We start from the raw sequence: 13185 nt of genomic DNA on the forward strand, positions 1-13185 counted from the left end.
TCGGCGGCCTCATCGTGTGGACCTGGATTCTCCGGTGCGAACGGCAGGAGTACACTAGTGTTGGAGCAATCCCTGAAATTCGAGTTCAAAGCAACGAACAACCAAGCAGAATATGAAGCTCTCATCGCCGGATTGAAGTTGGCGCGGGAAGTGAAGATCAGGAGTTTGTTGATAAGAACGGACTCACAATTGGTGGAGAATCAAGTGAAGGGAACTTTCCAGGTCAAAGATCCTAATCTGATCAAGTACCTTGAGCGGGTACGGTATTTGATGACACTCTTTCAAGAGGTCGTGGTGGAGTACGTTCCTCGGGCAGAAAATCAGCGGGCGGACGCGCTAGCCAAACTGGCAAGCACGCGGAAGCCCGGCAATAACAAAAGTGTGATTCAGGAAACGCTGGCGTACCCAAGCATCGAAGGCGAGCTCATGGCCTGCGTGAACAGAGGGAGAACATGGATGGATCCCATAATATCTATCTTGGCGGGGGACCCGGCAGAAGTGGAGCAATGCACGAAGGAGCAGCAGCGGGAGGCGAGTCACTATACTCTCATTGACGGACACTTGTATCGCCGTGGTTTCTCGACGCCATTGTTGAAATGTGTATCGCCAGAGAAGTACGAAGCGATAATGTCTGAAGTACATGAAGGAGTGTGCGCGAGCCACATCGGGGGAAGGTCTTTGGCTTGCAAAGTGTTGAGGGCGGGTTTTTACTGGCCCACCCTCAGGAAAGATTGTATGGACTTCGTGAAGCAGTGCAAGGAGTGTCAAGTGTTCGCGGATTTGTCTAAGGCACCGCCAAAAGAGTTGGTAACGATGAGCTCCCCGTGGCCTTTCGCCATGTGGGGTGTGGACTTAGTTGGACCTTTCCCGACCGCCAGGGCACAAATGAAGTTTATATTGGTGGCGGTAGACTACTTCACTAAGTGGATTGAGGCTGAACCCTTGGCCAAGATTACTTCTGCAAAGATAGTCAATTTCTACTGGAAGCGTATTGTTTGCAGGTTCGGGATCCCAAGGGCGATCGTATCTGACAATGGGACCCAGTTTTCAAGCAGTCAAACAAGGGAGTTCTGCAAGGAAATGGGCATACAGATGAGGTTCGCCTCTGTTGAGCATCCGCAGACGAACGGGCAGGTGGAATCTGCAAACAGGGTAATCCTACGAGGACTAAGACGACGGCTCGCGGAGGCTAAGGGAGCTTGGTTGGATGAACTTCCGGCGGTGCTGTGGTCGTACAACACCACCGAGCAATCTACTACAAGGGAAACCCCCTTTAGAATGACCTACGGGGTAGATGCCATGTTGCCGGTGGAGATTGACAACTTTACATGGCGGACTCGACCAGGTTTTGAAGAGGAAAATCAGGCCAACATGGCGGTGGAGCTGGACCTTTTGTCGGAAACGCGCGACGAGGCGCACATTCGGGAAACAGCGATGAAGCAGCGCGTGGCGGCAAAGTTCAACAGCAGGGTTCGCGTCCGAGATATGCAGGTTGGCGACCTGGTCCTCAAGTGGCGATCGGGAGCCCCGGGGAACAAGCTTACTCCCAACTGGGAAGGGCCCTACCGCATTATTAAAGTTCTTGGTAATGGGGCCTATCACTTAGAAGAGCTTGATGGGAGGCGGTTACCTCGATCGTTCAATGGTTTGAGCTTGCGCTACTTTTATAGTTGATCGCAGGCGAGAAAGTGAACAAGGCGGAATCGCCGGAGCCAGATATCTTTAAGATTTTCCGAAGTGTTCTCAAATTCTCCAATGTGTTGCAACGACAAATCAATAAAATAAAACGAAAATTCACGAAATTCGTGTCCAAAAAATTCCAGGGATTCCCTGACGATCGGAATTGCCGATCGACATAAAGAATTACGGCGATCACTAAGTGGGACAAGCTTGATCCCCAAAGGGGCTTGCTGGAACCCTGAAGGTTGTGGCGATTCCACAAATGGCCTTTGACGCCTGGGAATCACCCTCCGGAAAGTCTGACGTGATCGCCGGTCCCGTAAACGATGTGCTGGGTAAGTCTCGCCAGAATACGACGAGCGCCGTTAACTAGGCAAAAGTCTTGGGACCCCCAAATGGTCATTGGGATCCAAGCATTGTAAGCCCCGAGTGGGCAAAGCCCCGGGCGAAGTCCTCGAGAATGGAGGTCGTTTCTTCCTATTAGGGAAAAAACGTCTGAAGTCTTGGTGGTGGAATACCAAGCAACAAGTCCTAGTTAAAATTAAGGCACGAAATCGTTAGGCGTAATTCAATCATATGACGCGTGAAAAATAGCGCAAGATATAAGGTCGGCGAATGAATAGGAGGGAAGGCGAGTGCTCGGTCACTCAGGATGTTGAGTATTTTACTACTCTGGCGTGTTGAGGGATTGAACTATGAGACTTATTCATAAATTTTTAAGCCATAAGACGGCAGCGACTAAAAAGTGTACGGCGGAAGCATTCCAATATGACTTACAAAATATCCAACGGCGATATAAAAAGCTATGGCGAAGGGTTGCTTAAACATATACGAATGGCGGAAAAGTACACTACAAGGTGACAGTAAAAGATAAAAGTAATGTTAAAAATTACATTATTTATTGTTTTCTTTCTCCTGTTCTTCTTCTTCCTCTTCTTCTTCAGTCGCTGTCCAGAGGTTTTGGTCAATCAGGGGAGGATCGTCGGGACCAACCAGTCCTGCGGCGGTTATCTCTTTCATTACTCCCATGGCGCTAAAGTCAAAGTTCGGGTACAAATGTTGGGCCTGATCTTTGGCGAGGTAGAAACCGCGCTCGCGGTTGTCAAGGGCGATGTCAGCGGCTTGTTCCCTCGCCTCAGTGGCTTTGGCCTTCTCCGTCGCCAGCTCGTCCTCTAGACTTTTGATCTTTGCCAGTTGGGAAGCAATCTCAGCATCTTTCGTGGCGAGGGCCTCGGCATGAGTTTCGGTCGCTTTCTTGATCTCCTCGGACGTAGCCTGCATCACCGCCTCCATGTCAGATTTCGCCAAGGCCAAGGACTCCGCAGACTTTTCTCTTGCTCCGCCAACGCCTTTTTCACTAACTCCAGCTCAGCGCGCAGTATGGCAAGCTCTGACTCCTTAGCAATCAGCGCCTCGCCTCGGGCGATCAAGTCCTTCTCAGCTTGCTCTTTTTCCTTCTTGCAAGCTTGAAGGCTTGCATCAAGCTCATCTGTTTCTTCCTTCATCAGCGCCAGCTGATCCTCCAGCTCGCCGATTTTAATCCCCGCCGTGCCAATCATCTTGTCGGCATAGACTTTGTCTTTTCCTGCCTGCGTCGCCAGTTTGTCGAAACGCTTTTCCCAAGCAGCGGCGGCTTCTTGATGCTTAGCACTTTCGGCCTTCAACCGCTCAGCTTCAACGTTGGCGGCATTGAACTTCTCAAACGTGTGAGCAAAGATGCACCCAGCGCGTAGGAGGCAAGCAAGAGTCTCCTCCTTGGTGTCATTCAGGCCCCGACTCAAAACTTCTTTTTCTATGACGTCACGGTTGAGACCAGCAAGTAAGAATTCTGAGGGTTCAATGGCGTTGGGGAGCATATTATAATAGCTTGAAGAACCGACCTCGGGAGCAGAGGCTTGTTCAATTTGAGCCGCTTCAGAGGTAGTGGCAGCGCCAGGACAGGATTTTTCCCCTTGATGAGGCGGGGAAGGCATGGAGCCCGCATCATGTGTTGAGGGCGGGCTAGGAGGCGCATCTTGGCGAGGGGGAGACTTTGGGGTTTCATTTTCTTTTTCCTTCTCTCCAATAGGAGTGTCGGAAGACGCAGCAGCTTTTGTGGCGTTAACGCCGGCGGAGGCGGCTGTGGCGCCAACAGAGGACTCAGCGGCAACAGCAGTGGTCGCACCGGCGGAGGCAGGAGTAGAAGCTGGTACGGCGGTTGGCTCGGTAGCTGCGGCGACGGAGGCTTCAGCGACATTTTTGCCTTTAGGCGCAGCAGCAGTGGTGGGCTGAGCGCCAGGGTTGGATGTGCCGGCGCCGGAGGAGGCTTTGGCCAATCTTCTCCTCTTGGGAGCTTTGGTGCTCTCGGCTTGGTTCTCAGCACCGCCCCGTTTTTTCGCGTCGCCCTCAGTGTTGAATTTTGGGGAAAAGCGAGCCATTCTCCTCTCGCGAGCCTTCAGGAGCTCGGCGTTCGTAAAATTCATATCTTCTGTAACAATAAAAAAAACGATCAGTGACAACATAGGAGTCGAGAAAGGAAATGTCAATAATAAAAGTGAGCTATGGGCAACCTAAGTATTTGGGAGTTCTTGAGAGGTCAGCGCCCTCAAGGACTGTTGTGCAGTCAAGGATGGGAAGTGGGGCAAGGAGATTAAGAAAGGCTTTGTCGTTGGCGGACAAGGATTCCTCTGAAGGATCGGTGATCCCGTTGGGCTTCTCCGTCCAGTAAAGAGGAAAGAGGGCGGTCCCGTCTCTGAGGGTGAATGCCTCTGGGTAGGCGGGATGAACCGCCACACGGAAGTACTTTCGTGCGAAGGAGGACTTCGCGTTACTTTTGTGAGGATGCAAACACTTCCGGCCGGCTCGGGCCTTCAAGGAAATCCATCCTTTGTTTTTGATGGACTTGGGGTCGACGTCGTAAAGGTAGAAGAAACTGGTGGGGGATGGGGCGATGCCGACAGCGGCGCTTAGGATTTCAAAACATCGAATGAAAGCCCAGGCGTTAGGGTGGAGTTGACAGGGAGCCGCGTTGATGTCGCGGAGGACGGTTTGGACAAAGGGCGAGAAAGGAAGCCTGATTCCAAGCTCGCTAAACATGTATTCGTACGCAAAGAAAAAATGGGATCTCTTTACGTCGCCGTCTGGCTTGTGAAGCCAGGGGCGATCCCCGGGACTGCAAACCCAGATCCTGAGTTTGGCGTTAAACTCATCGTCATTGGACAAGCCACCCAGGGAGTTCATGAATTTCACAATGGGATCGCTGTCTTGGAAGATGGAAGGTTGATCTATAGCCTCGTGTTTGGGGGCTACTTGGACTGGAAGGGGCAGAGTGGCGTAGGTTTTTAGTCGGTGAGCTGGGATCTCCGGAACCTCTAAACGGAGGCCGCCGGCAGCGGTGGAGTCAGGGTCGCTTTCGGAGGAGGAAGAAGAGTGATTAGGGGAGGTAGGGTTTGAAGCCATTTTTAGAGGACAGTGAAGTGAAAGAAAGGAAAAGATAAGTATGTGTGCGATGTAAAGATAAGGACAGTGGGACTCACCGGAGTAGGATGTGAAGAGTGGGTAGCGGAAAGGGTGATAAGCGACGGCTCCGGAGCGGAAGTGGACAGAGGGAGTTTGGTAAGCGATTAGGGAAGTAAAGAGGGGTCTCGGAAAGGGATGACAGTGGGGAAGAAGGGTTTTTATAGGAGAAAGGGAGAAGCTGGAAGGGTGACGCGTGTTGGACGCGTGTGGAAGGTTGGAAGTCATGATGGTTTTGGGGAGGTGGGTCGCGTGCAATGGGGAGTTACTGCGCACGATGGGACGGTTATGAAAGGTGAAGTGACGGTTCCAGAGAAAGAGGGAAATTGATGTAACCAACACATCACGTGGGGCAGCCACGTGAGGCAGATAGAGATTTGAAAGGGTTTTAAAATAAGGGAAAGCGCGAAAAGCCTCGCCACCATAAGGATCAAACACCATCGCCTGACGGGTGACACCAACAACAAAGTTCAGTCGCTCGCCGGGGTCACCGCCAGTCAATGATTGAATGATCGGCACATGACCCATGCCTGCCACCTTTCCCGCCGGCGAGCGATCATACACCTGCTCCAACTTATCGCCAATACGAAGTAGTCGTTCTCGCCGCTTGCGGACTTGTGGACTTGCCAGCTCGGATTGCTCGTCAAGTCAGTGGACTGGGTAACCGAAAATGCTAGTTTCCTTTTGCTCACGCCATGTTGGCGATATAGTTTATTTCTCTTTTCTTAAGCCATGTTGGCAGTGTAGATTCCGGTGTACAATAAGACATGTAAAAGCATTTAAAAGACACACTTAGCTCTCATACCTCGAGCTCGGTGTCTTGTGGACTAGTGGACTGGGCGAGCCCCTAGAGGGGCAACGCCCAGCATGTATCTCGCCCTGAGGCAGGGCCCTGGCCTTCAGATGGGCCTTGACCTCGGAGGCCCAATTGACCCAATAGGTAGTACCCAAGCTCTATAAATAGGAGGTAGTTATCAAGTGTAAGGGACTTTTGGCTCATTTGATGAAATAACACATGAAATTCAGCATTCTCTCTCTTACTCTCTCTAGCACAATCTCTCTACCCTTAGGTACTATACCTTTCCTCAATGTTCATTCCCAGAACAAACTTCAATCTCCTTTTCCCAACCTCTTGAAACTCAATTTGAAGATTCTTAAAATCGAAGATGCAACTTAGTTAAATAAATTAGGGGGGGTAAACGGACCAGATTGGTTTAGATTTAGAGTGTTTAAATATCCGAACCAATCAAATATGTTTGGTTTGGGTTGGTTCGGATTTCCTGATTTTTGTTTATGGACCCAGACCAAACCAACCCGATCTCAATTGCATTTGTTCAGTTCGGATGGTCGGATTCGTAGTAAAAAAATATTATTTTGAAATTTACACAAAATTTATTCTAAAAACGTGAAAAATTATAAAAAAAAATATGGAAACTTCACATAATCCTACATATCCAAAAGACCAACATTTCATAATGACATAATTCATATAATCTAACATAAACATATTAAACTAGCATCTCCAACACAAATATAAATAGACAACATAATAGTAAACTCATAAATAACTTAAGTTTTTACTAATTAAGTTAGATCTTAATTAGAGTATTAGTACTCTCAAAGTTTTTATTAAAATGAAATAGTCAGCAAAATGTTAAACAACAATGAGTGTGTCTTTGAGCAGTGGCGGATCCAGGACCCCGAGGTTAGGGAGTTTAAATTTTTCCAATGAACACATCGGTAAAAATATAATTAAAAACAACTTTAATATGTTTATACATGAGAAATTATACAAGTCATAGTTGTGCAAATATGTGGGTTTTGGTGTAAATAGGTGCAAAACTTAGTCTACTAGTATAATTTAAAATTTTCAGGGGGTTCAAAAAAAATTATATAGAAAATTAAGTGCGATTTTTTTTGTTCAGATGAACCCCCTCACTTGTACATAGATCCACCCATGTCTTTGAGATAGTAAATTAAAAATAAATCTTAATACCATTGGGTTGGTTCGAATTCATTGGTTTTTTTATCCCTAAATCTGATATCTGAATCGATAGTGATTGGATGCAGTAAAAGAAATTCAAACCAGTCCAATGATCCATTATTCCACCATAATATGTTCGGTTTGGATCGATTTAATTTAATCGGATTCACGAATCAAACTATACCTACTTATACCGGCCCCAAAAATAAATGATTTATATTTTTGGTCTTGACCAAGGTATCCCCACAGCCGACAGCCGTGAGACTAATCTCTCGCCCCGCGGTCAGCACACTAAGCGGTAGGGGGCTGACCAAGGTGGAGAGACATACAATATTTTCGACCTAACTTAAATGTAACCTTTATAACTTTTGGCTACGCCACATGCACCTTGACCTTCATTTTGTTCCAATTTAGGATTCAATTAAGTTTGTTGGAGTCTTTCAACCTAATCTTTGGACTTAGTGAAATTTAAGGCTATAGAAATGCAAATATTTTGGGAGAAATATTTGTATTAAAAAATTAATTAATTTAGGTGTTTTTTTCCCTCCCGTGTGCAAACATGGGATCCTACAATGGTGGTGAGTGGGCAAATTTCAATATCCGCCATTTCAATGGAGGAGTGCGTGTGTTAGGGCGGGAAGCGCGGTGGCTACACGCTGCTCAACCTCATTGCTCAACTCAATGCCTCGCCTCACGTGGCTACACGGGCTATTCCATGTTTGTTTCCACTATCCACGACACAATACAAGTTCAACCATGGGACTATTTTCTTTTGACCAAATTCAAGTTCACACCATATATGAGAATATTTTATTTTAATTTTTATGTTATAGTTTGAAAATATATAAGAAATTTATCTAAGTCACGCTGAGTATATTAAATATGTGTTAAAATTACTCTAATCTTGTTGTGGGTATACTTGCAATATGTGGCCACAAAATATGCTATATTCTCATAAGTTAGATCCAACACTCAATTTCATAATTAAAGAATAAGGTGAACAATTACTATGTGATGTGCCTTAAACAAAACCTATGTGATGCCTCAAGGTTAGCACTAATTTCTCTTTCTGATTCTCTTGTATTAAGGGTTGGGGCACATTTGTGCCTCCTTTAATACATTCATTTGGCTTAAAAAAAACTTAGTAGTGAAACATTTAATATTTAAGTTTTTTTTGGTAAGCATTTTATATTTAAGTTAACTTGTATCTAATTTTAGTTTAATTCTAATGCACTATTAACTTTTAAGATGTGTTATATTAATTAATTAAATTAAATAAAATATTTTTTCTGATTCATATTTTTAAAATTTGATTGGTTAGTGGACCGTAAAAAAGTAAATATACATTGAATGTGCATATATCTTTTTCTCATTGATGGAAATATGAGAAAGAAGTTTTACATTGTTCAGTTTGGGATAGATTTTAAGCTGCAGAGTTGAAACCTTAATTACCTTAAGGTTTTTAGGTCAAGCTTCTCCTCCAGCATCTTCTAGTCACTCTCTTATACTTGTTGCAGCGTTTGGGTTCACACATCTAAACCCAACACTAGTATAAATTTGTATGAAGATATTAAAAAAAGTACAAAATTTAATGATTGAGAATGGCATATATTATATATACGAGTGTGAACAATCATAACTTCCCAATTACTATTTTTTAAATATTGATTCTTCATGATGCGTAGTTGGAAATTTAACTTAAAATAATATTTGTAAACTGACCAAAACGAATTTCACTGTAATGATAAATAAGCCCCCAAAGAAAAAGAATTGAGCCTCCTCTAGTCCTCTACCTATGAACATCATCACCTCATCATATATAATACAAATTAATATTACTGTAATTTATCATATTGTCATATAGTACACCATTTTGAACAGAAATAAAAAACTGAAAACGTTTGTAGCAAATCAGAATCAAATCCCAACTTTTGTCAAGTCCATCAAAAGCAATGTGCAGGAAATAATACTGATGTAATTGAGTTGAGTACTCTTTGTACTCCATTTTTTAATTAGCATTGAGTTCATAGTTTTTGCTGTATGTTTTATATTATTCTTCTCCTATAAGCCATGCACGTCGTACGTATAAAGATTCAAATTAAACAGATCTTATGAAAACACGTTCATCACTTTAGTTTCTAGAGGAATGTTATTGAACTCCTAACTAGCTCATGTTCCTATGAAAATAAATATAATTTTATATAGCTGATTCCATATTTTTTTATTTAAGTTTATGACATCTTGCATATGCATTTAGATTAATGAGTAATTAATGGAATAGGGTAATTATATTACACAGACATTTTGGAACTAGAAGTGGCTTAACGTGATCTGTAAGTGTTTTCTCTTCTTGATACTTGGTCATTATTATGGAACGAAAAACTTTTCTCGGAAGGAACTTTATATAATTTGTTCTCAAAGTGTACATGTGCAAGTCTACATCGAAAAAAAATTAAGTGTGCAAGTAAAAATATTTGTTTAATTTAATCTAAAATATATTATGATATGATTTTCACCCTTAAGTACTCTCTAAAGTGCTTTAAAAAAAGTAGTCTCTCTTGGGTGGGGATTATATATAGTATGAACATTTATTGTCATTGAGGTGTCTAAATTTGCCATTCTTTTCGTTATTCTTGTTGGGGTCTACTGGCATGTCTGCAACTTAACTTTTCCTATTTGTATTGATTCTAGCTTGTATTTGGGTTTAATTAGTCTCCCTTTTTTTCATCAACTCCCAATTTTTTTTTTATATTAACTATGATAAGGTAAGCTAATGAGTCGATCAAGTACTATATGATTATATTATAAAGTACTAAAGACTAAGGAGGTTGGTACTTTCAAAAAATAGAACTGAACTGTCCTACAAAGAATTATGTAGAGAATATTATAAGTATATAAATTGATATTATGATTAGTTTCTATTTTCTCATAATTTATTTTAGCACGTTTCAAAAATGGCTTACAAAAACTTCTTAAAATTAATTTCAGCTTTAGAATCAATTTTTAAACATGCACTAAAAGATGGCAGAAAATTATCACATATACTTATTACAATATCTTAGACCATGAGAAAAACATAAATAAACATAATTCTTAGAGAAATCTAACAAACACACTATTTAGATTGACTCATTCCAACACATTCACTATATTTGCTTTAGTTTCTGAAAAGTTAACACATTATTTAAGAAAAGAAAAAATGTGTTGACTTTTAATAAAATAAATCAAGCACGATGAGTGTGTTGGAATGTGTTCTTAAATGAGTATGTATCAATCATCTAATTCTTATATTGACATTGGTATTGGAATAGCAGAAAGAGGAGTGAGCTTCGTCAATGCTATCCCATATTTCTCACTCATGTCAAGCGTTTCAGCAGTGACGCCCTGAGGAAGCTCCCACTCAAAAGAATGCACCAACACAGCCACCATTAAACTAACCATCCTAATAGCAAGTGGCTGACCAGGACAAACTCTCCTTCCACTACCAAAAGGCAAATATTCAAAGTTACCTCTGAAATCTATGTTGGATTTGAGAAACCTTTCAGGCTCAAATGTCAATGGATCATCCCATAACTCCGGGTCTCTACCAATGGACCATGCGTTTATCATAACCTGGTCTCCTTTGTGAATGGTGTACCCGTTTATCTCAACATCATTTCCTGCAACATAGGGTAATAGAAGGGGCACTGGTGGATGAAGCCTCAGAGTCTCTTTCACTATTGCTTGGATGTATGGGAGTCTAGGAATATCCGATTCTGTTACTTCATTGGAGGTTCCAATCACTTGGATCAGCTCCTTTCTCGCCTTTTGCATTACTTCTGAGTTGCGTAGAAGCTCTGACATTGCCCACTCTGTTGTTGATCCTGAAGTATCACTTCCAGCAATGAACATATCCTGTTTGGAACCAAGACAATTAACAATGAATTTCTTTAGTGTAGTGTTGCAGACATATTGAAACAAAAAATGGTTACACAGGAATTAGTACTAAGCACATAAGTCTGCCTTAGGTAAGAACTTATGTGCATGTTTGGATATGCAAAATCACGGTCAGTCAAAATTACTATGAACATAAGCAATATCTCTCGGCTTTTGTAGGTGTTATCAACGTGATTTTGCTTTTATTGTAATTTTCCAACACATAACTAAATATGCACTATTTCATTTTTGAGTTGAATTCAAATAATTTTATATCTTATATATGAAATTATGTCAGCATCTTCAACAGAAATTTATACTCCATTCATCTATCCCTAATTATAAGATCTTCTTAAAACAATTACGCTTATTACGAAAACATGTAATTAAAAGTATATACAACAAAGTGATAGCCACTTACCACAATCATTGTCCTGATGCTTTCAACAGTGAAAATAGAACCATCCTCTTGTTCACAATGATCAAGCAACACATCTAGGAAATCACCATTACTACTTGCACCACGCGAGCTTTCTCTATCTCTCACGCGCCGCCCAATAACCTCACCAAAGATCTCATGCAACCTCACATAGGAAACCTTCACGTGCCTCTTCACACCCTGCAAGTCAAACCGCTTCAGCACCGGAAAATAATCCGACAGGTTCAACCTCCCGGAATCCTCCATGATCCTCCATGCCAGCTCCTTGAACTCACCAGCACTCTCGAACTCCGAGTCCACCAGATCCTCCGAGAACACCGTGTTCGCCAGAAGGTTCAGCATCGTCGCGAACGCTAGCGCGCCGATGTCCACCGCCGTTCTGGTTGAAGCTTTTTTACGGAGGTGTTGCACCAGTTGCTGCGCTTTCCGATGCCGGAGGTGCTGGAGGAGGTCGAGGCGTTGGGTGCTGAATAGACGGGTGGAGCAGAACCGGCGGCGGTTTTTCCACAGTGGGTCGCCGGCGGCCCAGGAGATGGTGTCGTCGACGTTGGGCTGAGCGGTCAGGGAATCCGGAATGGGGCGGTTGGCGAAGGCCTGGTCGTTCTTTTGGAGGATTTCTTTGGCGACGGCGGGGGAGGAGGCGACGATGACGGTGGTGAAGCCGAGGCGGAGGGAAATGATGGGGCCGTAGGTTTTGGCCAGGCAGGAGAGGGTGCAGTGGAGTTTTGGGCCTAGTTGGTGGAGGTTTCCGATTATTGGGAGGCCGGTTGGACCGGGTGGCTGGTTCTTTTTGCGGTGGCGGTTCAAAAAGAACCGAATTGTGGCTAGGGAGAGCGTGACAAATAATAGCAAAATGTGAATCTCCATTATCAACTTTGAGTTCTCCTAGGCTTTGAAGAATTATCTTAAGCTTGCTACTTCACTTGCTTATCAATATCAAAATATATATATATATATGTATATATATAAAAGTAAAATTGACTTGAATTATAAATTAATGATAATATTAATTAGCATTAATAATATTATTATATTAATTATTTATTGAAAAAAATTTAGTTTCTCATATTTAAAAATTATTATTGTTACTTAAATTTATAACTAAATTAGACCATATACATTAGTAATAACAATATTAGTTATTAAAAATTTTATGTCATTAATTAGATTAATTTTTTATTTTAAGAAACTTCAATTTCTTATATTATAAAATTATTTTTATTTTTATTTAAATTTTAATTATTAATGACAAAGTAAATGGACTTAAACAAATCAATATATATGAGTAAAATGACTTGACTATAAATTAATAACAACATTAATTAATTATTAATAAAATTTAATATTCTTCATTATATTAATTACTCATTGTAAAAATAATTCATTTTCTTATATTTAAAATTACGAAAATTAATTAATAAGTCAATGTGATCCTATAAATTTGACCCTTTAAATTTTAATTAATAAGTCAATTTGATCCTATAAATTTATAAAAATATTAATTAGCTATTAATATTTTTTATGTTATTTGTTATATTTTTTGGGTAAATGGGTGGGGCTAGGCCCCAAAAGAAAACAAAAAAACAAAGCAACAAAACAAACGAGGAGGTTAGCCCCTCTCAAACTCGAAACCCACAGAGTCCCAGTAATAACGGTGGCGATATTTCTTTTT

The 13185-nt window shown here is 42.0% G+C and overlaps 1 protein-coding gene across 1 annotated transcript; it reads right to left on the bottom strand.

Moving 5' to 3' along the window:
- Positions 1-10444: 10444 nt before the first annotated feature.
- On the bottom strand, positions 10445-12380 carry LOC130719907 (geraniol 8-hydroxylase-like). Its single transcript, XM_057570502.1, has 2 exons — positions 11496-12380; positions 10445-11053 (listed from the first exon to the last, which is right to left on the bottom strand). The coding sequence occupies exons 1-2, from the start codon at positions 12378-12380 to the stop codon at positions 10445-10447; spliced, it is 1494 nt and encodes a 497-aa protein (XP_057426485.1).
- Positions 12381-13185: the final 805 nt, after the last annotated feature.

This window comes from Lotus japonicus, chromosome 5, assembly GCF_012489685.1.
Source record: "Lotus japonicus ecotype B-129 chromosome 5, LjGifu_v1.2".
Lineage (NCBI taxonomy): Eukaryota > Viridiplantae > Streptophyta > Magnoliopsida > Fabales > Fabaceae > Lotus > Lotus japonicus.